The sequence below is a fragment of the Pongo abelii genome, chromosome 11, assembly GCF_028885655.2.
Source record: "Pongo abelii isolate AG06213 chromosome 11, NHGRI_mPonAbe1-v2.0_pri, whole genome shotgun sequence".
Lineage (NCBI taxonomy): Eukaryota > Metazoa > Chordata > Mammalia > Primates > Hominidae > Pongo > Pongo abelii.
In genome coordinates, this window is record NC_071996.2 from 139,403,749 (window position 1) to 139,430,849 (window position 27,101).

Consider the following 27,101-nt stretch of genomic DNA (forward strand, 5'->3'; position numbering starts at 1 on the left):
GAATCTAACAAATACAGTATTGTCCTTGTGAATCTTATTCTCAGTTGTGGAATTTCTTAAAAATATAGCAAGTAACTGAGATTCCAAACAGCTCATAATTAAAGACAGTACAATGTTTTGCTTTACGGAGAAGTGGCAGTAGTGCAGATTCTGGTTTTTTGTAATAAATGTTTCTGACATTTTAATAGTGAAGTAAATTAATCAAATAATTGCAGGAAGATTCTGCTATTCAGCCGTTCTTTTTTGAGTAATCTTAAATAATTAAAGGAAGAACAACATGCCAAATGATGGTTCAATTAGCATGTATAAAAATAAATATTTACCGAGACTGCATTATTTGCCAAAACGGAGATGTGCAATTATTTAATATTGTTGATGGGCCCATAAAACAAATAGTACCAAATCTCTCCCTGTGTATGGCCATCAGCCTCCAAGGGCTGTTCTCCCACTGCAGACACCCCTCCTCTCACCCCCACAATATCTGAACCAGGCAAGGAGACAATTGTGACTTGATGGCCGAGCCCACTAATATGTTACAGGAAATGGAGCATGAAGCACAATACTTTATATATAGTATGTACTGTGTGAGTCTTCCATTGAAACAAGGCCATTTTTAACTTGCCGATACAATATTTGCAGTGGTTCATCATTAGATTGTCCTGATTAACAATCAGCTTCTATAGAGGGACCATTTGAGTAGTTTTTTTTAAATGTGATGAATCAGAGGATTTGTTCAACATCACTTCATCCTCTTCTTTAAATGGTAATGGGCATTTGGGAACTTGGGAGTGAAATAAGGTGTGGTCTGTTTTATGTGGTCATTTCCAGAAGTGCCATTTTGACCACTGCTGTGCATTTCATCCAGGTTTTTGAAATTGGTAAGGTGTCATAGGCACCATTGAAATCTACTCCCTCATTAGGGAACACATTTCTTGTTGATAGCAACAGGATGCAATCTCTGTTACAGCCTCTAAGTTGGAACAGAGAATGCTTTCGTAGAGGACATTTGGTGGAAATGAAACACATCCAAGCTGTCCCACGTTAACTGTCACCTCTGTCACCCACATGCACTACCTATGTTTAGCAGGGCAGCCTCTGCCTGTGATTTGCAGGGAGCGCATACTGACAGCTGTCTTCCCTCTCCTTAGTTCCAGGAAGGTCCAGGCAGTTGAACTGACTGCTTGTCTGTAGAAAGACCCACTGTGTCCCTGGTGGACTGGTAGGTACCCTGATTCCTGCTTATCAGGGGAGTGATTCTGGGCATGACCCTTCACCTTCTCTATGCATATCTATATCTTACCTCCATCTGGTCACTATTTCCAGTAACTTGGCATTTCCTTAAATGAAACGTTAACATCTGTAGAAAAGATCTCTCTGACATGTTAGATGTAACATGACTTAAAAAGTCTCATTTGGCAGGAAGAGAACCATTGGGGACCCTGCCCCGTGGGGTTCCTGAGTGTCCTGGGCACCTTTGCTTGAGCTCATTCGTTTCGTCAGAGATCAAAAGCAGGAGTGCCTCCTTCAGCTTGTACTACCGGATGGCTTAGCACCTGGCAAGTGAGTGTCTCAGAAAGAAAACTGCAGGAGTGCATTAGACCACTCAGGGGCCCTGTTGTCCCAGGCGTTCATCCATAGCTCCGTTCATCCATGGCTCCGTGCACGTGGAGCCCGGGACCATGACTCTAATTCGATGCACTTTGTTTTCCAGAAGCACAGTTTGTTTTCACTTCTAATCAGTTTGGGATGGTATTCAAATTTCCAAGAAATTAAATTATTTGTAGTAAGGAATTATTGCTAGTAGCAGTGGTAGCGGTTCTTGTCATCGTCATCAAAGTGGCAGTGCTAGTAACAGCAGTATAAGGAAATATTTGTGCTGCTCGTAATGAAACACGCACATGGAATGTTTCTGGAATTCAGGTCCAGGTGTAGAGTGGATTTTCCGTGCCCGTTCTCATCCGTAGCAGAGACGGCGTGGAGTGCTATGTTGAGAAGGCTTCGGAGGCTCAGGCGTTGCAGATGCCATCTGCCATCACCATGGGGTAGGGCAGTGCGAACTGCAAACTGTCCCAGGTACCTTTTAGCCATTCTTGGTTTAAGTCTTTAAGACTAAAATTGACACATGGCTGTTTGTCTGCATAAACCTTTTTCTTTCTTCAATCAGGAGGAAAGTGAGTAATCCTTTTCATTTCTCCAGTAGAACCTCTAGTCCATGTCTGAATTGCCTTCACCGACCATATGCACCTCTGAACTTCCCTAATAGATGTCAGGATCCTGAGGGCAGCCCTGGGTTGTTCTTTATGCCTCTTCGCATCCAGGGTGGTGCTGTCCACTCACCGTGCGTGCGTTGAGACTGTTTGGGTTGCTTTGCTCTCTGGTGAGATCTCTGTGTGCATGCTTTTTCTAATCTCCTCTGCTCTGTGTAGGGCAGGGCATATGTATGTAGTTATCATAATGGGATTTGGAGCCCATAGACAATGTGGCTTCCCCTTTACTGCTCACTGGTTATATTACCTTGCCCAGTTATTTAACCTCCATGAAACTTTTTACCATTCATGATATTTGTTAGAATCATTCAGTAATTCATTCATCAAATACTTTTTGAACATTTGATATTTGCCAGGTTATGGGCAAGACGGGAATGGTCCTTACCGTCCATAAGCTCATGATGTAGCAACTAAGGAGCCAGACGGCAGGGGCATCCCACGTGGTCTGGACAGCCCTGTCAAATGGAAACACAGTGCCAACCACAATGTAATTTCCATTTTGCAGGGGCAAGTACATTAGAAAAAGTAAAAAGAAACAAGTGAATCTGAAGTTTATTTTAATATGCTTTATTTAACCTAGTATATCCAGTGTTTGATCATTTTAGCATATAGTCAATACAAGAAGTTACATTGTGCCCTACAGAACCTTCAAAATCTGGTGTGTAGTTCACCTATATAGCACCTCTCAGCTGGGATTGGCCTCCCGTCGAGTCCTCAGTTGGCACATGTGGCTGATGGTGGTCCTGTGGGATGGTACAGGAACAGCCTCCTCTTTGAGCAACGGATGATTTCAGCTGACCAGGAGACAGACGCTGGCTGGGGTTGGGGAGGCAGTGTGAGGTGGGCCTCCTAGGCCCGAGGTCTTCGAAGGCCCCGGTGGGGAGAGCACATGGCTAACTGCAGGTCGCTTGCCAATGCAAGGCAGCAGCGTGGGAGAAAGCCCTGGTATGAGGTGGGACACCTGGTGTGCAGGCTGAGGATGTGCCACCTGTGGGACACCAGGTAGTGATGTCTGCAGCTGTGGATGAGACCTTCTAGGGGAAGAGTTAACTCGGAAAGAAAGGAACTCTGAGCATTGAAGAGTCAGGTGGATGAAAAGTTGCCAGAAATGGAAAAGAGAAACTAGAGGGAACAAGGGAAGTGTGTCATTCAGGAACTTACTGTATTTAAAAGTGTGTGTTGGAGAGAAAGGACAAATCTTCTATGCGGAGGACTTGTAATTATTTTCCATAGATATAAAAATCGACTTCATAGCTTGCCTGATGTGCTCGGTTTTGACTCTCTAGATCTGACTTGAATGCGCAAGCGGGCCGTTCCCACGTGAGTTAATAAACAGTTGCTGTAGCATGTATAATATTTGCAGTGACAACAATTTAGGGATCATTTGCTAGAATAAAGCAGGAGCAGCAGGTTCTGATTGTTCCTTTTTCGGTATTTCCTCCCTGCCATATCCATGCGCCGCTGTGTAGTCCCGTGAACTTTGCGTTTTCGCAGAATGCCCCCATTACGTGAAGGGGTTCGGCTCACTCTGTGGCCGGCCTGGAGGCCTGGGTGCGCTTCCTAGGCAGGCAGTTGGATTCTGTTTAATTTTCTTTAGCTGTGGGACAAATGGAGTCCATTTCCAGACCATGGTAAGTGCCCGTTGGTTTTGTTTCCGGTTCTGGCCTCCGGGGCGGTCTGGGTGGGAGGGGGAGGTGGGCGGCCGGGAGGTGATTGAGCGTTTCTGCTCCACTGCGCGGCCCCCGGAGTCCCCAAACGCAGGTCAGCACGGAGGGGCAGCCTGCAGAGGTGTCACCAGCAGCCTTTAAGTGCAGATACTGTCGTCCCTGGTGTCGTCCCTGAACATCTTGTGACAGGGAGACACAGAGTGAAGGGAAAGAAAAACGAGGCGATCAAGAGATAATATTAACTAGAAAAATCAAGAGGGGATTTGTCAGTGCTGGTGGGGAAAAAAAAATTTTGTTTTTCTTAGTTTCCTTTTCCTTTTCTTTTCTTTCCTTCGGATGGAGGAGGTTTGGTTTGGTCTTAGTACCCCAGCATATAGTAGCTTCATTGGCTTTTTTCTGCCCATATTCAAAATTCCTTTGATTAGCGTTTGGTTCTGGTTGGGACTTAATAATGCTAGCCAGACCTAATGTGAACCATACATCTCGTCGGCATTACTCATCGTCAACATGGGTTTTTAAAAGGGAAGGAAAGAAACACAACAAACTTTTTATTTCTTTCCCTGTCATTGTTCTTGGTCTTGTTATTCAGTGGACGCTGTATTAAATTGGATTCTGTGTCCATCATTATTAAAATGTGAAGTGTGTCGGTCACAAAGCATACATTTCGGGGCAGTTAGCTGAATAATTCTTTTCTTTATTATCCCAAATTACTGCTGAGCTCTGGAGAGGGGAGCAGTTTAGCCAATTATTGCCATTTGAGCTGGATTTGTGGGTGATTAGCTCCTGGCCGAATCCAGTCCCGGCCGGCGCTTTGAAGCCTGTGCTGTGTGATTTTCTCAGCAGTGAGGTAGGAATAGACGCGGCTAATGACAGGAAGGTCGCACGGGTGAGCTGACCTGTGTGTGGCACAGGCTTGGGTTTCGCAAATAGGGCATCCACAATAACAAGTGTGTCACTAACCCCGCCGTGCATAATCGGGGCTTTATAGGATTGCTGGAGATGCTGACAGCTCAATTAAAGTGTAACCCTTAGTACCCTGCAACCTGGCAGAACGACAGAAATATTACTCGCCAGAAAGGGGAAGGGGTCTTTGGGGAGCTGGTTAAAGATCCAGAATCAGCCCCTCGCCCCTTTGCCCCTCCCCCAACTCCCTCCACTGTACAGAAGGAGCCACAGAAAAGCCTCCATTTGTAAAATAATAGGTGCTCTGGAGGAGGGACAGGGCGGGAAATATTACTATTTTAAAAAGCTCAGTTAAGGGGGGATTCCTGCTGTTCCTATGGAAACACTTTAGACTAGATAGAAAGTTAAAAAGATTTAGTAGCAGCAGAGCTTGTGTCTGCTGGTCACATTTTCTAGTCATCTCCTTTTACCAAAATTTACCTCCCAGCATCGTGGATGTGAATTTGCCAGAAGTTTTCCGTTTGTGGAGGACTGGGGAAAGCCAGTTAATTGGGATGTGTTTTTGCACACAACGAATGATTTCTATGTTATCGATTTACTTCTTTCACTTAACGGCATTTTCTGCAGCTTGAATGAAAGCTGTCTTGATCCATGTATGTCTGTGTATCTGTGGTCTGGTCATTTTTGCCACACTTGATTTTTTCTGTTAAACCCTACATCTTGCAGTATATGGGTCACTCATCCAGATTTATTTGATACTGTTTTAATTAAGCAGCAGCGTGTGATGCCCTGTGTGCGTCTTTATTTTTGGTTTTAGATTTTTGGTGGATTGCTTTGATATTTTATTTTCTGAGACTAGGAGTATCTATAACTTGGTGTGGTTATTCTGGTTGATGTGGGAATCTGGGAGCCAGAGCCACCTCAGACAGTCCTGACTCCCCAGAATTCCTAGCCCACTGGGGGAGACAATCCGTGTGTGTGATTGGGGTGTTCTGGACTTGAGGTACCTGATAGATACTCGGGGAAGTGTGTCCAGTACGGAATGGGAATTGAGACTCCAGCAAGTGGGGAAGAGACAGCTGAAGTCCCCAGTGTGGCACCAGGGCCTATGGGGCGTATTTGGTGAGACTGGTGAGGTCAGCATTGGACCACCTCCCATGCTGGGTGCCGTCGGTGTGCTGGAGGGGGAAAGGGGAGACAGCATTTCTCTGTCCTAGAGCAGTGCACGGCCTGTTCATGCACCTGTGTGTGAGTCAGCTGAAACTGCCATAACAGAAGACCACAGACTTTGTCTTAAACAGCAAACATTTATTGTCTCCCAATTCTGGAGGCTGGAAGTCTTAGATCAAGGCCTCAGCAGGATTGGCTTCTCCTGAAGCCTCTCTCCTTGGCTTGCAGACAGCCATCTTCTCCCTGTGTCTTCACGTGGTCTTTCTCCGTGAGTGTGTCCTGATCTTTTCTAATAAGGACAACAGTCATATTGGATTAGGACCCATCCTAACAGGCTTATTTTAACATAATTTGCGCTGTAACGGCCCTGACTCCAAATAGAGTCACATTGTGAGTGCTAGGCGTTAGGATCTCAATATCTGAATTAGGGAGTGGAGCACAATGCAGCCCATAATAGTCATCGTCTAAGGGATGGGCATTGGGGGGTGCTTGCTTATGCGGAGCCTGTGACCCTACAGCTGAGCATGGGAGGCTAAAGGGGCGCCCCCCAGGATGGCCGGAGTAAGGGGCAGGAGGCAAGAAGGACATTTCAGGGAGAAAGAATTGAATTTGCCAATTTACATTAAAGTTGGTGGCCTCTGATTGGGTCTGCATGGTTTCCTGTCCTGTAGCAGTCTTCTATAAAAGGCTAGAGAGGAGGTATGTTAGGGGTTCATGGGTTGTGTGGTTTCTCCTGAACTACCTACCTCTGCCAGTTCAGGGCAAAGGCAGCCATTCCAACCAATGAACTTGACTGTGTTCCGATAAAACTTTATTTACAGAAAGAGGCAGAGGATCAGATCTGGCCGCCATGTGGGAGCTTGCCGGCCCCAGTCAACGCTAATAGTCTGGATGAGGGTGCACAGGCTGTGAGAGTTCCTGTTAGGCGGGAAGGCTCTGGCCACTCGGGACTGTACACCTTATGCTGGTGCTGCAGAGTGTGTGTGTGTGTGTGTGTGTGTGTGTGCACGCGCACGCCAGCCTAATCGTGAGTGCAAGTGAGGGAGGGTGACTCCCACACCAAGCATACAGGGCCGTGGATTTTCACTCTCTTGGGTCCAGGCCTATTTCTAGCTAAGTGTTATCTGCACGGTATAGCTTAGCATAATGAGAGGGCAAAAGCAAGATGACTAAGTGTTCGTGATGGAAAAGTGGGGTGTCAGGGGAGCCTCAGCAGGGGCATCACCTGGTTGGACCATTTTCCGCATGGAGCTGGTGCCATGCAGGAAGAATAGGTCACAGCTTGTATGACCCGTGTGCTTCTCCAGTTTCCAGTGATGACATTCCATCCACCTACCACCCACCCAGATGCGCTTCTCTAGTTTTATTGAGGTCAGTTTGGTTCCTGTCAGTCACAATTTTAATACGTGTTATAGGGAAAAAAATCTTAATTAGAATAATTAGAATAAAATTATTAAACGCAAATGTGTGATTGGTACTCACACTCTTTGGATCTCAGTTAAAGGTACCAGCTTTTCTCTGAGCCATTTTAGAACTTCGTAGAAACCTTTAACAAGAACCTGTTCCAAAGTGTAATGAATGCAAATCATAGACACTAAATGAGCGATTAACAATATTCACTGTAAAACCACCGAAGTACTCAAACATCACTTTTTTTTTTTTTAGAAGTAGAAACATTTTTGAACTTGCATGGATGTTTTTAAGCCAGAAAAAACTTTTTTTAAAAAACTTGGTAATTAGGAAACTATTAGTGCTCCTGCAGCAGCAAGAGGATTCATTTGATCTCATTGCGAAATCACACGTGCACTATCCTTTACATTCAGTCAAATGCATGCACGGCCTCCGGTGTCTGTTAAAGCCGATGAGGAATGCTGCCCGCAGAGCAAAGGCGAGTGGTTGTGGACGTGCCTCTTGATAATCTGATCTTGACATGGCGCCGCCTGCATTGAGACTATTGCTGTTGCTCCATCACCACGTAGGAGCTTAGCCATGAAATGTTCCCTCTGTGTAACGACGATCCCTGTGTGAGCAGAGGCCAGCACCATTTGGTCCCTGAGACTCAAAACAAAGACTGATTTGCCTGGTTAAGACCCCCAGTCTCTAATGCAGTCAATAAATCTTTGTTGGTAAATAATTGCTATCGAGCAGAGTTTTAATATAAATTTATGAGTGGTGTTTTATCACAGCTTGGGGCTGCAGAAACACTGAGTGATGGATTTCAGATGGCACTTACATTCATTACATTAACTTTGTAAGTTATTTAAAGCTTGTACACTTAACATTGCTTTTGGCTTTCAATGACCTCTTGGGACTAGACAAAGAATACACATGACGAATAAAGGGATTGCAGCCAAAAGACAATTCTACTCTTTGCTCCACTGTAGAAAAAGTTCCTTGGGCTTAAAGCAAGATGTGCCTGCCAGGAATCCTGATATTTTGGTTGTAGATCATTAAAATCAGTCTTTCTGATATGTCAGTAAATTAGGTGGTAGGAATTAGATCAATATTTGCCATTTCCAAGTAAGATAAGAATAATTTGAGGTGTCACAAAACATTTAAAATTTCTTGCTTTACAAACAAGTTAAAATTTGTCTGGTGGGTGAAATGGTTTGCAGGGAGGCAGCATAGCAGCAGGGTGACAAGTACAAACCCTTGATTTGTACCTCGAATCTTGCGCCTGTTTCTTCCGCTTACTGCCGTTTGGGTTATCTATTGCTGGGTAATGAGCCCAAATTATAGTGGCTTAAAACAGTGCCATTTTGGCCAAGTGTGGTGGCTCACGCCTGTAATCCCAGCACTTTGGAAGGCCGAGGCAGGTAGATCACAAGGTCAGGAGATTGAGACCATCCTGGCCTACATGGTGAAACTCCATCTCTACTAAAAAATACACACAAAAAATTAGCCGGACGTGATGGCGGGTGCCTGTAATACCAGCTACTCAGGAGGCTGAGGCAGGAGAATCACTTGAACCCGGGAGGTGGAGGTTGCAGTGAGCCAAGATCGCGCCACTGCACTCCAGCCTGGGTGACAGAGCGAGACTCCGTCTCAAAAATAAAAAATAAAAGTGCCACCTTATTGTTTATCATGATTCTGTGGGTCAGGAGTTTGGGCAGGGCATATTGGGGACAGTTTGTCCATGCTCCACAAGATACTTTCTTAGGGCTACAGCGTCCAAGATCATTTCTTTACTGATGTATATGATGCCTCAGCAAAAGTGGCACAGCTGGCTGGAGGCTGACATGAAAAGGTCATTGGCAGTCATCTGTCTGAGACCTCAGTTCTTCCTCGAGTAGTCTCAGGGTATCTCCTCTTTACTTGGTCTCCCCAGTAGGATAGTCTGACCTCTTAACAAGGCTGCGCAGGCTTCCCAGGGGCGTAAAGCAGGCACTTCCAGGCCTCCTTCAGACTTTGGCCAGAAGTGGCACAGCATAATTGCCACCACATTCTATTGGTTCAATTGAGTCAGAGGGCAGAGTGATCACACAGGGTATGAGCACCACGGGGGATGAGGGGGCTGGTTTTTGTGTGCCATCTTTGGACACTAGCTACTTTACTCTACCCTCCTTCATGCAAAGTACCCACAGCCTGTCCCCAGCTACCCAAAGTCTCAAGCCATTATGGCGTCCGGCCCAGGCTTGAAGTTCATGGCCTTGTCGTCTATACCAGGTACACATGTGGATGAGGCTCCTTGGATATGGTCCTCCCCATCAGAAGACCAGGGTACCCAGGGGACAAGTTATCTCATACACCATGCAGTGGTGACTCAGGAACAGGAGAACTGCAACAGATACCCTTATTCTAAAAAGGTGGAGAGGCTGTAATCCCGGCACTTTGGGAGGCTGAGGCGGGTGGATCACCTCAGGTCAGGAGTTCAAGACCAGCCTAGCCAACATGGTGAAACCCTGTCTCTACTAAAAATACAAAATTAGCCGGGCATGGTGGCACATGCCTGTAATCCCATCTACTTCGGAAGCTGAGGCAGGAGAATCACTTGAACCCGAGAGGTGGAGGTTGTGGTGAGCTGAGGTTGCGCCATTGCACTCCAGCCTGGGCAACAAGAGTGAAACTCCATCTGAAAAAAAAAAAATGAGAGGGACAAGAGACATGGAGCAGTCACTGGGCCATAACAATTCTGAAATCCAGCCAGCACATGATGCTGATTCACCCTGCTCTGGGCATAAGAACTGTATATTCTCCCCAGGAGGCATCCTCCTTGGCCCTTGGCTCTGCCTTCTGCCTTTCCCATAAGAATTGACCCATGTTTGCTACTATGCAGCTTTCTCAGCCTGCTTCCTGCTGTACTTAAAGTTGAGGGCCCAGAGACCACTTTTCTTTCTGAACTTTCTCTGTGCATTTTAATCCAAGGTGGTATAATTCCTTTAAAAATCTTGTGGGCATCCTTTGTGTCAAATCATAATCCGTTCCATTAAACAAAAGCTAATGCACAGATTTCTGTCTCTAATCCATGGATCTCTAATCAGAAGGGTCTGTGAGGCATTGCCTTAAAATTTTTGAGTTCTCAAGAAAAGGGTCTGACTGCCACACCATTGAAGGGGTCCTCATTCTGAGATCACAGCTACTGGCATCCCCAGGATTTGATCTTAGTTCTGATGCCAGTTCTTATTCAAGGGTTTTCTGCTGTCAGGAGAAGCTGGGAATGAGAAACTGTTTTGTGATCAGTCCAGCAAGGTTTACAGTTGAAATATTTTTTCTAATTGTGCTGGAAAATTCCCTGGACCTCCTCTCTCTCCTCCCATATTTAACAGAGCCAGGAGCACTTCCAGCATCTGGCATGGCAATCTGGTAGCTAGGTGTGCAGACTCACGAGGCACTCTTGCTGTGCTACCCATCCCCCTGCGTGGGGTGGCTGGGAGGGGGCAGGTTGCTAATTGCCCTGCTGGTGCCGGTTCTGCTGGCCCCATTTCCATCCTCAGATAGCATTTTCCTCACTGTCCTCACAACTTCCACTCATGCTTCTTACATCTCTGCTAGCCTCAGCCAACTGCCTAGTTCCAAAGCCACTGCCATGTGTTTTTGATTTTTGTTACAGCAGTACAGGGTGCTAATTCTGTTTTTCTTACCTGTTGCTGCATAAGGATCCACCCTGAAACTTCAGGGTTTAAGAAAATGATCATTTGACTATTTCTTATAACACTGTGGCTGAGACCTGTGGACAGAGCCCAGCAGGGCTGACTTGTCTGTCAGAGCTTCCCAAGGCAGGAGCTGCCAGGCTTTCTCAAGAATTATACCCAACGGAGACAGTGTTATTCCCATTGATGCTGTTAGCTAAAGTGAGTCTCGGGCAGCCCAGGGTCAGTGTGGGAGGATTTATTTATACCAGGACACCAGTGCCACGAAGTGTGGTTCAATGGGAGCCGTCTTTGGAGAACAGATACCACGCTGGCCGTTCACGTTGGGCAAGTTACATAAGCAGTCTGTTTCAGTGTCCTTATCCATGAAATGAGAATTGTCGTGGATATCAATTGTGAATGCAGTTGATGAAATATGCAGTTGTGAATACTGAGCGATTGGTATTCATACTCTTTGGACCCCAGTTAAAGGTGTCATATCAATTCCTGTCCATGAAATGAGGATAATCAATGACCGTCCGGTTGTCATGCACTTTCAGTGGGTTAACAGTTGCAAGGCACTTAGAGCAGCAGCATCTGGTTCAGAGTGAGCCCAATATTGCATAGAAATAAAAAAAAATTTCTAAATAAATGCCGAAGCCACATAGGAGTGAAAGAAAGCGTTAACTGTAATTCATGTCTTCACTGTGACAGCTGGACAGCAAGAAAGAATCTTAAGCAGAGATGGTTTTCACATGTACAGAAGTGGCATCTGAAAGATGGACAAAGTATGCATGGTGACATGCCACCATGCCGTTTGGCCCTGGGTTATGCAGAATCAAAAAGACTTAGGATCACAGGGGCCATTGGCACTCACTGACGGGAACTCTCTGCCTGAGCATCTCAGGCAGAGCCTTCCGGCTTCTGTCATCTTCTGGCCAGTAGGATCACGGCTTCATGTCCTCTAAAAGTTTCAAATGAACTATTTTTAGGGTTTTCCATTTTCTTGGTCCTTGGAAGTGTGAGAGTTCGGACTGATTGAACATAGGGGAGGCTTTCTGCATGCTCAGCCCAGACCAGCGGGGGCCACCTTAGTACCGCTTCCTCCCTAAGGAAAGCGACGGGCCCCCTGTCTTCCCCGGTTGGTTTCCATTTAGCTGCTGCACGTGGGGGATGCTGAGTGTGTTCAGAGGGGCGTCCCATGGTCGAACTGGAACTTGCTTTGGGAAGAGTGTGGACTAAGAAGGGGCTTGGCTTGTGTTGCCACATGTGAGAAGACCTCTCAATGGGGCTTTTGTGGCGGCTCCACGGTCCCTGAAAGTCCCCACTAGCTCAGTGCAGCTCTAGAATTAGGAACCAGCCGCGCCCCAGGAGGGCAGAGGACCCTGGCTCTTTCCGAGGGAGATCGTCCAGGCAGCTCTCACTGTTGAGACCTATGGACCCCTGTCCCCAGGGTGCTTATGCAGAGACTGCGGGACCCCAGGTGGGGATCATGCAAAACATTTTTGTAGCAGATTCCGGGCTGAATGGTTTAACTTCTGGGGTCGCTCTAGACTGAAATTCTGTGATTCCCAAAAATCAGTGTTCAGAATTAATGTAAGCCAAGAAAGAAAAAGCATGTTTTTCATCCACGAAAGCTGTTTCCCGAGTCTGCTCATTTGTAGTCCAGTTGAACCTCTGATATGAGCGCTCATCTGGTCTCCTGTTCTGAAGCCCCAGCCAACGTCTTCACTCATCAGAGAGCTTCTGTCTAATCGTACTTTTGAGGAAAAGCCTTTTAAAATTATTTAAGGAGAGACAGTAGAGAGTTTTGTAGTTTTTCCTATTGTTTTGGCAAACCTTTTTTTTTTTTTAAAAAGATTTACATGTATAAGTGCAGACATGGACTCTCTGACGTCAAAGATCTGTGGGCATTAAATCCACAGCTGGGGAGTCTGGGCTTTCCCGGGATTGGGGCCCTTCAAGGAAGAGCAAGCCTGTGTAATAATTTGGAGGCCTAAGTTACCCGGCTGTGGGAAGGCCAGTGCCGCTGTCCAGTCCATGTGGAAGGACCTTGATGTCAGTCCAGAACCACATTTTTGTTTTGTTTTTGAGACAAGGTCTTACTCTGTCACCCAGACTGGAGTGCAGTGGCACAATCACGGCTCACTGCAGCCTCGACCTCCTGAGCTCAGGCAGTTCTCTCACCTCAGCTTCCTGGGTAGCTGGGACTACAGGTGCACACCACCACACCCAGCTAATTTGTGTATTTTTTTTGTAGAGATGGGGTTTCAACTTGTTTCCCAGGCTGGTCTCAAACTCCTGGACTCACGCAGTCCCCTGGCCTCCGCCTCCTAAAGTGCTGGGGTCACAGGCGTGAGCCATCGTGCCCAGCCCAGAACTGCATTCTGTTTTTTGTTTTGTTTTGTTTTGTTTTTGTTTTTGTTTTGAGACGGAGTCTTGCTCTGTCGCCAGGCTGGAGTGCAGTGGCATGATCTCAGCTCGCTGCAACCTCTCCCTCCCGGGTTCAAACGATTCCCCTACCTCAGCCTCCCGAGTAGCTGGGTCTACAGGTGCACATCATCAGGCCCGGCTAATTTTTTGCATTTTAGTAGAGATGGGGTTTCACCATGTTGGCCAGGATGGTCTCAATCACCTGACCTCGTGATCTGCCGGCCTCGGCCTCCCAAAGTGCTGGGATTTCAGATGTGAGCCATCATGCCCGGCCCAGAACCACATTCTTGAGCTGAGCTCCCGAGGTTACCTGGTGATGTACAAAGAAGTTGGCTTAACTGGGGGCGCTGCAGCAGCTTCTCAGACATGGCTGCCCTCATGCCTCCTTGGGGCCAGGGCTGTGGTTATAGTTGCTGTCCATCACTCTGGGTGCTTTCACCTAGGCAGAGCAACCGAAGTGCACTTTGCAGGGAGCTAAGAGGCTCGGTTGCTAACAGCAGACAGGTTTGGGTGGGACAGGGGTGCTCTCAAGATGCTGTGGCAGGCCTCACTTGGATCAGCTGCTCCTGTCCCCAGGGGTCAGGACAGGACTCTGTCGTGTTTCTGGCTTTGCCTTCATCTATTCTGGAAATTTCAAGAGAAGCTGGACATGTGAATATGAAAGAGGAGGCACTCATGTATAGAACTCATTACAAAGATAGCATCACTCCTAGAACCAAGATACTATGAGTGTGTGTGTGTGTGTGTGTGCACGCGCGCACATGCACGTGCATGCTCATGGATCAAGGCAGACAGAGGATGAGTTTAAAAACTGGTACTAAAATACACACTTATCAGAGAAATTGTCAATATCATGGCCCCACATTTCCATTAGATAAGCGGTAACCTCTTGTGAAGTGGAAGCAAACTAGAAACAGCTCTCCCAAACGTGGGCAAAAAGAGAAACTAGAACTGATTGAAGACTGAGTTTTGGGGGAAGAACCCTGGAGGCCAGGGGGAGTATTCCTGGGGTCGTGGGGTGGAGAGAGCCCTGTCACCCACCTCCCCCATCTGCCCTTACTGCAAGGAGGAGGTCAGCCTTGTTTTATAAATGAGGTCACTTTTCAACCTTACTGGTCCATGGCCCCTTCCTGTTTCTGTATCTGCCAACCAGAGAGCAACTCCCATTGTTTGTTTTCACCTTTCAGAATTCCTGGGACTAACAACAATTGTAATAAAATCGATGGTATTTTAAATGCTTGGGATGAACAAGCACTTTGGGTTCCTGATATCTTAGGATAAAAGCCCACTGAGGTGCGAGTCTCACCATCGTGCTTTCTGCTGAGAGTTCTGATTCCCAGGGGACCAGCCTTCCTCACTCGATGTTTGCCAGGGCTGAGAACTCAGCACAGGTCTGTGATGCCCACAAGGCTGTGCTCAGGGCCAGGTCGATTTTGAGTCACATGCTTACTGTGTGTTGGAACACTTGTGCTTTGAAGGCTGCGATTGGACACAAGATTCCCAGCGCGTTTCCTGAGGTTCCACCTGCAGCCCAGGCCTGTGGTTGAGTAGAGCTTCTCTCCCCATCTTTGCCGGGACTGTGTGGTCTCCTGTTTCCCATCTGCATTTGCTTATGGGGCGCCATGAAACCAACACATGGAGCCACTTGGAGACTTCTGTGTTAGTTGTGCACAGATGTCTATACTTCCCACTGCCCGACAGTACGTGCAGTGATTTTGATGGCTGATTATCCGGACTAATCAGACAAAAACATCTTCCAAAATACATTATAATTGCACTAGGGACTTCTAAATTTTTATTCAACTGGTAAATGTCTTTTTATTTCATTTTAAAAACTCGATGCATTGTTTGTTTATATTTAACATGGATTCATTTAATGACAGTTAAGTTTGACCATATAATGGAACAAATGTTAATTTCTCAAAAAGTAGTTGTTCTATGTCAGACCCATGACCAGGATCTCCTCGCTGTAATTAGATGACTTGTTTCCATTGTAAGGGGCTCACCTGCAGATAATTTTCTCATCTTCAATAGAGGTATGCGTTGTCTTCTCTATTTTTACTACATTGTTCTCTAGCTTCCTCATTTGAAATTGCAAATACTCATATCTGTTGTTTTCCTAAGGTGAACATGATGCTTTTTGCTATCAATTTATGTACTTTTAGAAATACTTAAAATAATTTATTTTTAAAGGAGAATGAACTAGTCAACCTATTAAATGATTACATCATGATTTTAATGATTCTCAGGAAAAATTTTGCTGACCCTTAGATGATAAATTCTTCAAAATGGGATTCTGATTCTTTGTTGGCTAAGCAGATTATAACCCGGCCCTTGCGTGCTAAACCTTAAGTGTGACCATGTTCACCCCCTAGGCTTCTTCGTCTCTCCTGGCTCCTCCCCAGCCACCCTCCGTCTCCCAGACTTCCTCCTTGAACGTGGAACCTCAATGGCTGGCCTGGCCGCCTTGCCTACCTGGGACACCAGCCCTCCAGTGCTGTGTGGCTGATACCAAAGTCTTCCTTTCCCTTCTGGTCACCAGCTCCTATACTCTCTGGCTCAGTGAATGACCCCACTGGGCCACGACAACTAAAGCCTGAGTTTGTCTGTGCTGGCCCCGCCCCACCTCACCCAGCACCTTGTCCCGATTTTACGTCCAGCGTGTTTCTTGCATCTGCATTCTCCTTGCCTGCCTTCCTTCTCCTCTCTTTTCCCCAGGCACATCCCTAATCATCACTGCCATTCTAGACCAGTCTTTCCTACATTTGAGTGGTTTGGGACCTTTTTTTTTTTTTGAGACAGAGTTTCACTCTTGTTGCCCATTCTGGAGTGCAATGGTGCAATCTTGGCTCACTGCAACCTCTGCCTCCCGGATTCAAGCAATTCTTCTGCGTCAGCCTCCCAAGTAGCTGGGATTACAGGCATGCACCACCATGCTCGGCTAATTTTTGTATTTTTATTAGAGATGGGGCTTCACCATTTGGTCAGGCTGGTCTCAAACTCCTGACCTCGTGATCCACCCGCCTTGGCCTCCCAAAGTGCTGGAAGTACAGGCGTGAGCCACCAGGCCCGGCCAGAGCCTTTTAAAAGAACAAAAATCTCATGAATGATTTAACTGTTTTGATAATAATTATGCAGTTAGGTACAAGCAGAAAACTAAGATTCAGCTCCTTGTCTTTATAGCTTTTAAATAAATATAAAAGTTATATTTATTAAACATTTAAATTAATAGCATTAATTTACTGTGCATTTAATGTTAAGGATGATGATGTTTTGCTGAAACAAAATGACGGCCATCCGTGCCAGGGGTTAGGGATGACGGTTGCAGTGCAGGCTCCTTTGGTGTTAGCTGCCTTATGACTGTATCACGTGGTGACCCCAGTCTCTTCCTTTCCTGCTTTCATACTGAGAAATCGTTTTGTGTACAGCATGCGGTGCCTTCCCCGGGGGTTGACTTGTTCTCAGAGTGAGTGATTTACATGTTGCGTCTCCCTCAGTGCTGTCCCCCTTAGCACCACTCATGACCTAGGAAGTCAGAGATGCCAACTCGGGTGGTGGAATCCAGTGGTGGTTTTGGATCACTTTTTAGATAGTGATTAAAATACACTCAAAAATAAAAAAATTCTATTGGAGAAATTACGGTTCCAGAGAAAATGACAGGTTTCCTTTGCACCTCAAATTTGCTCAGACCGTCTGGGGATCTTGTTACATTTGGATTGATCCCTCCCCTCTTGGGTACACCCAACCGCTGGTCTAAAGTGGGCCACACTTTGAGCCGGAAAGCGCTTCCGTCTTTTGCCAACTTAAAATTTGTCATAGCCAGGGGAATCTTTCCTAATGCAAATCAGATAACCCCTTCCTCCCTCCACCCTTCTCACCTATGGCAGGGCCCAGACATTCAGGCACCTCCAGGGCCAGGCAGGAAGTGGGGCTGAGGGCAGCCGCTGATTTGAGAGAAGGGCTCACAGTGTCCGTGGAAACCCAAGAGTGTGGCCTCTGAACACTGCTGCCCCTCAGGCCATGCTCCCCGTGTCAGATGGAGAGTATGGGCGCTGCAGCTGCTGGATCCTAAGATCCATAGGAGGGCAGAGGGACTCCATCCAACCCCAGTGACTCTTGGCCAGAAGTCACAAACACCGCCCGCACGTGCAGCTGGCCTGCAGCAGGTTCCGTGTAACCTGTGTTCAATGCAAAAATGTATACCCGTGGCCAGTATTTTAACATAAGAAGCCATCACACACAAGTCCAGTGTTTCTCCTTCTCTTTGATAATCAGGAAATCTGGCCACGTGGGGCCCTCCAGCCCTACAGGGTCGCTGTGTTGCACAACCCCGGGGCTTGTTGGTGGCAGCATGTGGCCCTGTCATGTTCTGGGCTAAAGTACTCCTCCCTGCCAAGCAGATCTGACCTCTAGTTTCCAGCAGCCCTGGGCACCCCATTCCTGGAATTTGCTAGTCGGGTTGAGATTTCTTGTCCTGTTGTTTCCTTGAAGACACTCAGGGTCGAGGCTTTCTTGGGCTGTTCCTGGATTTAGCAAACAGAAACTGCTTCCTCTGGAGCCGTGTGCACTCTCAGTTAAGGGAAATGTTTGCTCATCTGCTCTCACTCCGAGCTCACATTATATTTTAGTGGGAATTGGGGGTACCCTCTGTAAACTGTGCGGTGCAGCAGGAAGATAAAATGCGAGTTGTCGTGAAGTCTCACTTCTCTCCCTACAAGGGACTCAGGTGACAGAGGTGCCTGCCAGAGGGATCCTGAGCAGCCGCCCCTTGGTGTTTGTGCTTTGGAAGGGAGAGCTGAAGTTCAAGACCAAAAGTGTTGGGCTGGGCAGTGGCTGGGACACCCAGAGGTTCTGCGTGGGGAGCAGGTCACTGCCCATCAGTAGGAACAGGAGACTTTAGCAGCCCAGCAGCCCAGTGTCCTGGCAGGAGTGAAGATGGCAGGAGAGCTGGCCCTGCCACATTCCATTAGCTAACAAGACACTTCCCCTGTGTAACTCAGTCCTGGCTTTCAGGGAGCCATGACTTCCATAACTTCGCTGCCCCTGACCTGTTCCTTTGGGGAGCGGGGGACACGACTGCACAGCCGGGCTGAGCGTGGGGTAGTGCTCTGGCCACTGAAAGAAAAGTGCACCTGCCCCAGCCCAGCTGGACCACAGCCATGACGTGGCAAGCGGGGCAGCCAAATGGCTCTTGGTCGCCACAGCAATTCTTGGGGGGGCCAGATAATAAACCCAACTGGGGCTGAAGCTGGAAGGCAGAAATATGACTCCTAAGAGGCCAGGGTATTCTGTAGTCCCGCCACTTACGCAGCATTTGAATAGTGCCTAGAATCCAAGATTATCCTCCCTGGCAAGACATAGAGTTTAAGTTAAGTTTACTTATTTAATAAGCTCTTAAGTTTATTGAGAGTTTTCCTAGGATCAAAAGAAAATCAGCGTAGGCCGGGCGCAGTGGCTCACTCCTTGTCATCCAGCACTTTCTAAAGACCTAAGCGGGGGCATGGTGGCCCACTCCCCTGTTACCCCAGCACTTTCGGGAAGCCAAGGCGGGAGGATTGCTTGAGCCCAGGAGTTCGAGACCAGCCTGGGCAAGATGGTGAGACCCTGTCTCTACAAAAAATAAAATAAAAAATTAGACAGACGTGGTGGCGTGTATGTGTCGTCCTAGCTACTCGGAGGAGGCTGGGACGGGAGGATTGCTTGAGCCGGAAAGTTCAAGGTTGCAGTGAGCTTTAATGCATCAGTACACTGCACTCCATCCTGGGCGGCAGAGCGAGACCTTATCTGTACAAAAAACGGAAATAAAAAAATTAGCTGAACAGGCTGGCGCACGACTATAGTCCCAAGCTACTCAGGAGGAAGGAGGGAGGATCACTTGAGCCCAAGAGTTCAAGGCCACAAGGAGCTATGATAGCATCACTGCACTCCAGCCTTTTTTTTTTTTTTTTTAAAGTTTTAATTCAGCCTAATTTAGTTCCTCAGAAAGCTATGAAATGATGTCTTCACATGCCTCCCCATTAGACTGTTTCCCCCTTTTTCCTTAACAAATAAGTCCTCGTAGCCTTCACTGGGGGCAGGACAATTTTGAAGATATGATTTGCTCATGAAAGCACCCTCCACACGCCAGCCAGAAGAGTGGTGCAAGTCCATCCGCATGGAGCCCCGGAGGTGTGCGCCGTGGCCAGCATTTGTCTGAGTGGGAAGGGATGAAACTTTCTGAATGAAGCCTGGAGCATCTGTAATCTCCTGGTGACACCAGAGACCTGTGGCCCTGGCATTGTTGGAATTCCATCTGAAATGAATGACAGAAAAATGGGAGCCCACTGTAGAACTTGAGTGAGGGCGAGGCGGGTGGATCACCTGAGGTCAGCAGTTCGAGACCAGCCTGGCTAACATGGGGAAACCCCGTTTCTACTAAAAATACAAAAAGAAAAAAAAATTAGCCAGGCATGGTGGCACTTGCCTGTAATCCCAGCTACTGTGGAGGCTGAGGCAGGAGAATCACTTGAACCCAGGAGGCGGAGTTCGCAGTGAGCCGAGATCACGCCACTGCACTGCAGCCTGGGCGACAGAGCGAAACTGCGTCTCAAAAAAAAAAAAAAAGAACTTGAATGAGGCTTTGTTATGCTAAGTTTTAAAATCCACGGGAATCCCACTGGAGAGGGGTCTCTCATGAGTTGAAGCTATTGCTTATTTATTACTGCATCACTAATGGTGACTGCCCTTCTTCTCTAATTCCTGCCATGCAAGGAAGCCCTTATTGTCTTGGTTTGCAACTTAGCATTTTCCTGTGGGCTTGATTGGGTTGATTGGTCTCAGTTCCATATTTGGTTTATAGCGATCTAGATTCCAAGAAATCAAGGTATGCCACATTTTGCCACGTTTCCGTTAATAAGAACTTGCAAAGAAATCATCTTCCAAAGTCGTTTCAAACTCAAATATTTTCCCTTAAGCAACAATGTCTAATGGTGATTGGAGCCCCAAGCTGGCTCATACTTTATTAAGTTTGTGAAACGTGGTTACGATTTGGTAAATAAAAAACAGTATTGTCACAGTATTGGTAATTAATTGGAACTTGAACTCAATTATATCCCATAATAATACTTAATTCATTCTCATGTTGTGATTCTTGAAAGATAGCAGAATTTAGGAGGTCGATGGAGGCTGGGAAAAGTTCCAAAGGTGACTCGTGGGGCATCTCGGCTTTCTCAAAGTGTCTTCTTATATTTCAAAACTCATAACTTGCCTTCTGCCTCAGTCCAGGTGAATTAACTAGCCTGAGTCTTATGCTCTCTCAGTTATATTAAGGTTACATAAGTTTATAAAAGAGTAGGAGAAGAGGAAGTAAAGAGATTCTTCCATTTTTCTTGGTTAACATGGACCAGAGTTAGATGAGAAGGGAGGAAGACAGAGACAGAGACTCCCGATCTGAATGCTGCCGTTGAAAGGGACTGAGCTGGACAGGCCTGGAGCCCAGGCTGAGCAGGAGAGAACCCCAGCTCAAGGTGAGGGGCCTGCCCAAGCTCAGTGTTGGCCGTCAGCTTCCTTAACAAAGGGAAACCTGTAAAGGTGGAGCAAGGCTTGCTGGGAATTGGTGTTAAAACAAGAAGAAATTCTCAACGACCATTTAAGAAGACTGGATTAAACATGACTTCAAAAACGTGTTGGTTTCAAATTCTGAGTGGTTTTCAAGGAGGCCTAATATGATTTCATTAAAAATGAATTAAAGTAAATTACACGGGATTCATCTATTAAATACTGTTACTGAAATTTGCCAGTGGAATTTTAGTTTTAATAAAAAATCTGAAATGAAGGAAACTGTAAAAAAATTCTTCTTTACAAATATAAGGTGAGAATACAGTTAATGCAGTTTGGATTTTTCTGCTGGTTTTTTTTTTTGTGGTTTTTGTTTTGTTTTGGTGGTTTTTTTGTGTTTGGTTTTTCTGGGTTTTTTTGTGGTTTTTTTTTGGGGGGGGGCTACGAGGTGTGTTTTATTTTCATTATTCATAGAAATAATTTTCTATAATGTCCTGGGGCAAACTAGAGAATTTGGCAATCTGAATGGGGGTGGGCCTTCAGAGACCACAGGCCGGTGGCATTGGCGCAGAGTGCCCAGGTTCACAGTGCAGCTTGTGGCTCGTGTCCATCTTGCAGGTCGCTCTTCCTCCACATCACGACTGGGGTCTTGAGAATGACGAGGGCAGGAAATCCTCTGGGATCTTAGGAAATTTCACTCTGCTTCTGCCCAGTGGTCTCTTTGGTTGGCAGGGTTGTTCTTCTCCTGCGTCTCCGTTTTCTTCAGCTTGGCCCTGTCGAAGCTGGAGATTCCCCCCATGTCTGGTTTATCTGCCATTTTCTTAAAACAATCGGTGTCATCCCGCTCCGAGCCCACTGGTTTGTTTTTTGTTGTTGTTGTTGTTTTGTTGTTTTTTTTTGGTTTTTTTTTTTTTTTTGGCAGAGTCTCCCGCTAGAGCCCAGGCTATAGTGCAGTGGCAGGATCTCAGCTCACTGCAACCTCTGCCTCCTGGGTTCAAGCAATTCCCCTGCTCAGCCTCCCCGAGTAGCTGGGATTATAGGTGCCCACCACTGCGTCCAGCTAATTTTTGTATTTTTAGTAGAGACAGGGTTTCACCAATATTGGCCATGGTTGGCCAGGCTGGTCTCAAACTCCTGACCTCAGATGATCTGCCCGCCTCGGCCTCCCAAAGTGCTGGGATTACAGGCGTGAGCTACCATGCCCAGCCCGGTTAATGCAGTTTTTTTAGTTTGTTCTTTGTTTTTCTCTTTGTCTGTCCTCTCTCCTCTCTCTCTCTCTTTCACTCGCTTTGTCACCCAGGCTGGAGTACGGTGGTACAATCATAGCTCACTGCCACCTCAACCTCCTGGGCTCAAGAGATCCTCCCACCTCAACCCCCCACGTAACTGGGATTACACAAGCACACCACCGTGCCCAGCTAATTTTATTTATTTATTTTTTTATTTTTTAGAGATGGGGGTGTCAGCATCTTCCCCAGGCTGGTCTCGAACTCCTGGTCTCAAACGATCCTTACACCGTGCCCAGCCTGGGGTTTCTTTCTTTAAAACATTGTACCTTTAGGTGTTTCCTGTGTGTTTAGCAGTTAATTATCCAAAAGATCTAGTGTAGCACATCTCAATGTGTTTGTGTCATATTTGTTGAACTAATGGCACATCTTTTAGCATTCGCCAGTATCACAGAGTGAAGTTCTGCCCACACACAGGAGTGTTTTGAATGTATATGTTGCCTGTGTATCTGCCTTTTCTTTTTGTTATTTACGTTAGACTTTCTGTTTGGCTCTTTTTCCCTTGTAGGGCATGCTGTTGAAGCGAAGTGGCAAATCGTTGAATAAAGAGTGGAAAAAGAAATATGTCACCCTGTGTGACAATGGCGTGCTGACCTATCATCCCAGTTTACATGTGAGTATAGCCCCCTCGGAGCAATTAACAGCTGCAGACCTCAACTAAACACTGTGGGGAAGGGGAACCTACCAGCAGCCCAGCCTCTGGTCTCTGTTTGAAGTGAAAGTCGTATTTGGTCTCCTGTTCAACTGTGAGATAAATAACACTGTCCCTCACACTCCACTAGACCATATGTCTTTCTCTCTCTTCCCCTCCCTGCCAGTCAATCTGTGGCTTTCCAATTCTACAAAGAATTACAATAAAAGGCACAGATGAAGTAAAATTTTAGATGAGAGTAAAAAGACAGGGCAAGAAGAAAAGAGAAAGGAGAGAAGAGTGATCTATCTGAAAATCGAGAATGAAGGAAACAATTACATTTGAACCCAGGATTTAGCTTTGAAAAGCTGTGAACAAAAATCAGAAGTCAAATGCAATTCATGACTCAGCTTTTATTGTCAGATAACACATTCCAGTGCATTAGGCAAAAGAAACTTTCCTCTTTGTGTTATATGTAAGTTTGTGTTATATGTAAGTTTGTTATATCGGTGGTATATAAGATAGATTTATAAACAAAATTAACTTTATTCTTGGGGAAGAAATGCAGACATTCTACGCTTGATAAAATTTAAAGTTGGGGTGTTCTAGTTTCATAGCAACACATTCCATAACTCCTACTTAATGTAGAGAAATGTGTAGATTAGAATATATGGTGAAAGTCAGTCCTTCTATTCCATTGTCCCTCAGTATCTATGGGGGATGGATTCTGGGATCCCTTATGTTAAATGGCATAGTATCTGCATATAACCTGAGCATATCGTCCTCTATACTTTTAAGTCATCTCTAGATTACTTACAATATGTAATAGAATGTAAATTCTCTATAAATAGTTGCTATACTGTTGTTTTTTATTTGTATAATTTTTCACTGTTGTATTAGGTTATTTTTCACTTTTTTTTTTTTTTTTGAGAGAAGTCTCGCTCTGTCTCCCAGGCTGGAGTGCAGCGGCGCGATCCTGGCTCACTGCAACCTCTGCCTCCTGGGTTCAGACAATTCTCCTGCCTCGGCCTCACAAATAGCTGGAATTACAGGTGCCTGCCACCACGCCCAGCTAAATTTTTTTGTATTTTTAGTAGAGACGTGGTTTCACCATGTTGGCCAGGCTGGTCTCGAACTCCTGACCTCAAGAAATCTGCCTGCCTCGGCCTCCCAAAATGCTGGGATTACAGGTTTGAGCCACCGCGCCTGGCCTTCTTTTGAATATTTTTAATCCATAGTTGGTTGAATCTGCACATTCAGAATCCACAGATATAAAGGGCAACTTTATATCACTGTGTCCGGCTAGTAGTAATAGTCGCAGTAGCAGCAGCAGCAGCAGCAGTATTTTTTGTATTTTTTGATAGAGATTGGGTCTCCCTCTGTTGCCCAGGCTAGTTTTGAATTCCTGGCCTCAAGCAATCTGCCTAACCTCGCCTTCCCAATGTGCTAGGATTACAGTCATGAGCCATGACACCCAGCCAAGCTATTAATTTTTAAAATTTTGAAATGCTTTGTAAAATGGCACAGTTATTGATGAGAAGTTAGAAATAGCATATTGAAGAAAATTAATATCATTCCTAAAATAACACCTAGGGAACCTGACTTCACATTTTAGGGTGCATACTCCTGGCTGTTTCTATGTATATTTCCCTTTTCCTTCCACAAGCATATGGTCACTGTGTATACACTGCCCACAGCCTGCCTTCCTCACTCATGGTAGATATTTTCATGTCAAGAAATATACTTGTACACCACCATTTTTAATGATTATATAATATTCCACTGTGTGGATGTGCCTTCATTGATCCCACGGTATCTGAAAAATGAACCTTGGCAAATAAATTTACTTTCAGTTTTTTCACTGTCATAAAGAACTCTAATCAACGTTCCTCTGTTTATCTCTCTGTCCCCTTGTCCATTTGCCTAGGATACATTCCTAGCAATCGGCTTCCTGCGTTGAAGAGTTGCGTGTGCTCTCGTGGTTTTTGCTGTATCTTGTCAAATTCCCAGAAAGGTTGTATCAGTTTATCTCATCTGGCAGTGTATAAGAGAGCCTTTTCTCTGCCCTCTCAAGAACATTTACCTTCAGAAAGAAGAGCTTTTCCTGATACGATAGGTAGCACATGGTAACCTTGATGCTGAGTTCACTTGCTGGCGTGAGTTGCCCTTGTCTCCTTGTCTTTTAGTGTAGCTACACCTTTCAGAACCACGCAGCAAAGCAGGTCTTCAGTCAGCATCTCTCACTGGTTTCTGTTGTTACTGAGAGCACCTCCCATGCGTTACTGTTCAGTGGGATTCGAGATGCAGATACAGATAGGTTCTTACATAGATATTCTTTATTGTAGTAAGGAAATTCCTTTGTGTTCAGTGTCCTGCTAGTTTAGTTTTGGAATATAGTCAGACTGGTTCTCCAGGGGGCCTTCAGATCAGAGAGATGTAATACCTATTCCATGACGCCCACCTGGGACCACGTTGGCATCTCTCCAGGACTACCCCATGTAGGTCTCCAGTTCTGCAGCCCTCTCCACACCCAGCTTCCATCCATCAGAACAACAGCAAGGCACCGGGTCTTCCCTAGGTTCTCTCTGCAAAGTTGTTCCATCAGCAGTGGCCGGGCTGCCCTGTTGCTGATCTAACTATTGAACCAGTTGCTTTATGTAAGTTACAGAAGTGCAATCAAAATATCATTCTTGGTAAGACTCACTGACCAGTAAAAAGTGGGAGCTGATGGATGATACATTTCCAGTCAACATATGCTCACTGCTGAGCCCAGGCTCAGTTGAAGGGATGTTTGCTTCTTCTTGCCAAGTGGCAGATATGGTAACAACGATATGTATCAGAAGATTCCCTTAGGAGGCCTAAAGCCTGTTTGCTTTTCATCCAATCTCTTGAGTATATAATCACAACCAGTTCTTCAAAAATTCTCCTATCCACAGGCTTTTTTTGTGATGTCCCTCAGTGTTTGCCAATTCTATCCTTTCTCCTTCATTCATAAGTATGCATGAATCTTACTGGAGTACAGAAGAGGGGCGCAGTGGGGCTTTGTTGTATAATTGTATAGCAAGCAAGAGCCAATGTCATTTTCAAATGCAATCCTGTTAATGCCAGTCTCCTTGGAACTAAAATTTTTGATGCAGGTACATAGTTCCCTAGGGGAGGGGCTTAATCCAGGAATGGATTTGAATCACTAGAGCCTGAAGAGATGGTATGACCTTCCATGTAATCCTTCATGGGTTTCATTTTCACAGCCAAGCATTGGATAAAAGTGTGGAGAGGCCGTGACTTCCAAATGTATTCTCTGACAGGTGCATACGAGTCCGTTCCGTTGGGAGTTGTTAGGGGAAGTGCTGACCCACACCAGCTGAGTTAGTCTGGTGGTCTTGGTTCAAAATGGGAAGAGGCATTCAACGGGACATCCATGAGCCGAATCCAGATTTTCCTTCATAAGAAACTTCAGAATGTGCAAATGTGTTGCTAGTTCAAGTCTCAAAATTCTACACCGTGAGAGTGACCCAGTTATCTCAGTCTGGAAAATTTCAAAAGATCATAGAACCAGATGATCTCAGTTAAACATGGACCACGCTGTGACACCCACATCCTTGGTTATCTCCAGGACCTATTACGGCAGAAGGACCACTGAGAGTCATTGGCCACATGCAGTGGTGGCATAAGTGGTCAAGTGTTGGGAAAGCTGCCAGGATTGCTGGTGTTTGGATTTCAGAGTCATTATTGTTGCTCCTAACTCTATTACTGACCACGGTGTGAAGTGGGGCCTCTCCCTGGTTAACACCCTATCGTCTGAACATGGGAACCTGCCTCCTTTTCTCTCCTCTGGGATTCGGGCCCATGTCCAGCCTCTGTAGACCTATATCAAGTCATTAAAAGTAGATGTTAACCTGTCAGTGGACCAGAATAACTCCCTCTTTTACACTAGAGGAAAATGTTATCTGGTTTCTGAGAACACTATTCTCATCCACCTTTTCTCTCAAAGGCAGATGGGGCCCAGGTTCCAACGCAAGAGCCCCCAGAGCAGTGGCCTGCATTGAGCTCATATAGCATAGCCTACAGCCCGTTCTTTTCCACAGAGCCCAGGAAAAAAATCCCGGCCAAACCATCCGATATTTTTAGAGTTTTCTACA

General features: G+C 46.0%; 1 protein-coding gene and 1 pseudogene across 15 annotated transcripts in view; one reads left to right on the forward strand and one right to left on the reverse strand.

Moving 5' to 3' along the window:
- Window positions 1-27,101, forward strand: part of AGAP1 (ArfGAP with GTPase domain, ankyrin repeat and PH domain 1) — a 635,310-nt gene that overhangs the window by 367,868 nt on the left and 240,341 nt on the right. For all 15 annotated transcript variants that reach the window (XR_008523125.2, XR_008523124.2, XM_054550021.2 and 12 more), the window contains one exon: window positions 22,840-22,944. Coding sequence is in view for 13 of the 15 variants with exons in the window: in XM_054550021.2 (XP_054405996.1) it covers window positions 22,840-22,944 (105 nt within the window). In the remaining 2 variants the exon portion in view is untranslated. The remainder of the gene's footprint in view (window positions 1-22,839; window positions 22,945-27,101) is intronic.
- On the reverse strand, window positions 21,730-21,862 carry LOC112132285 (thymosin beta-10-like; annotated as a pseudogene).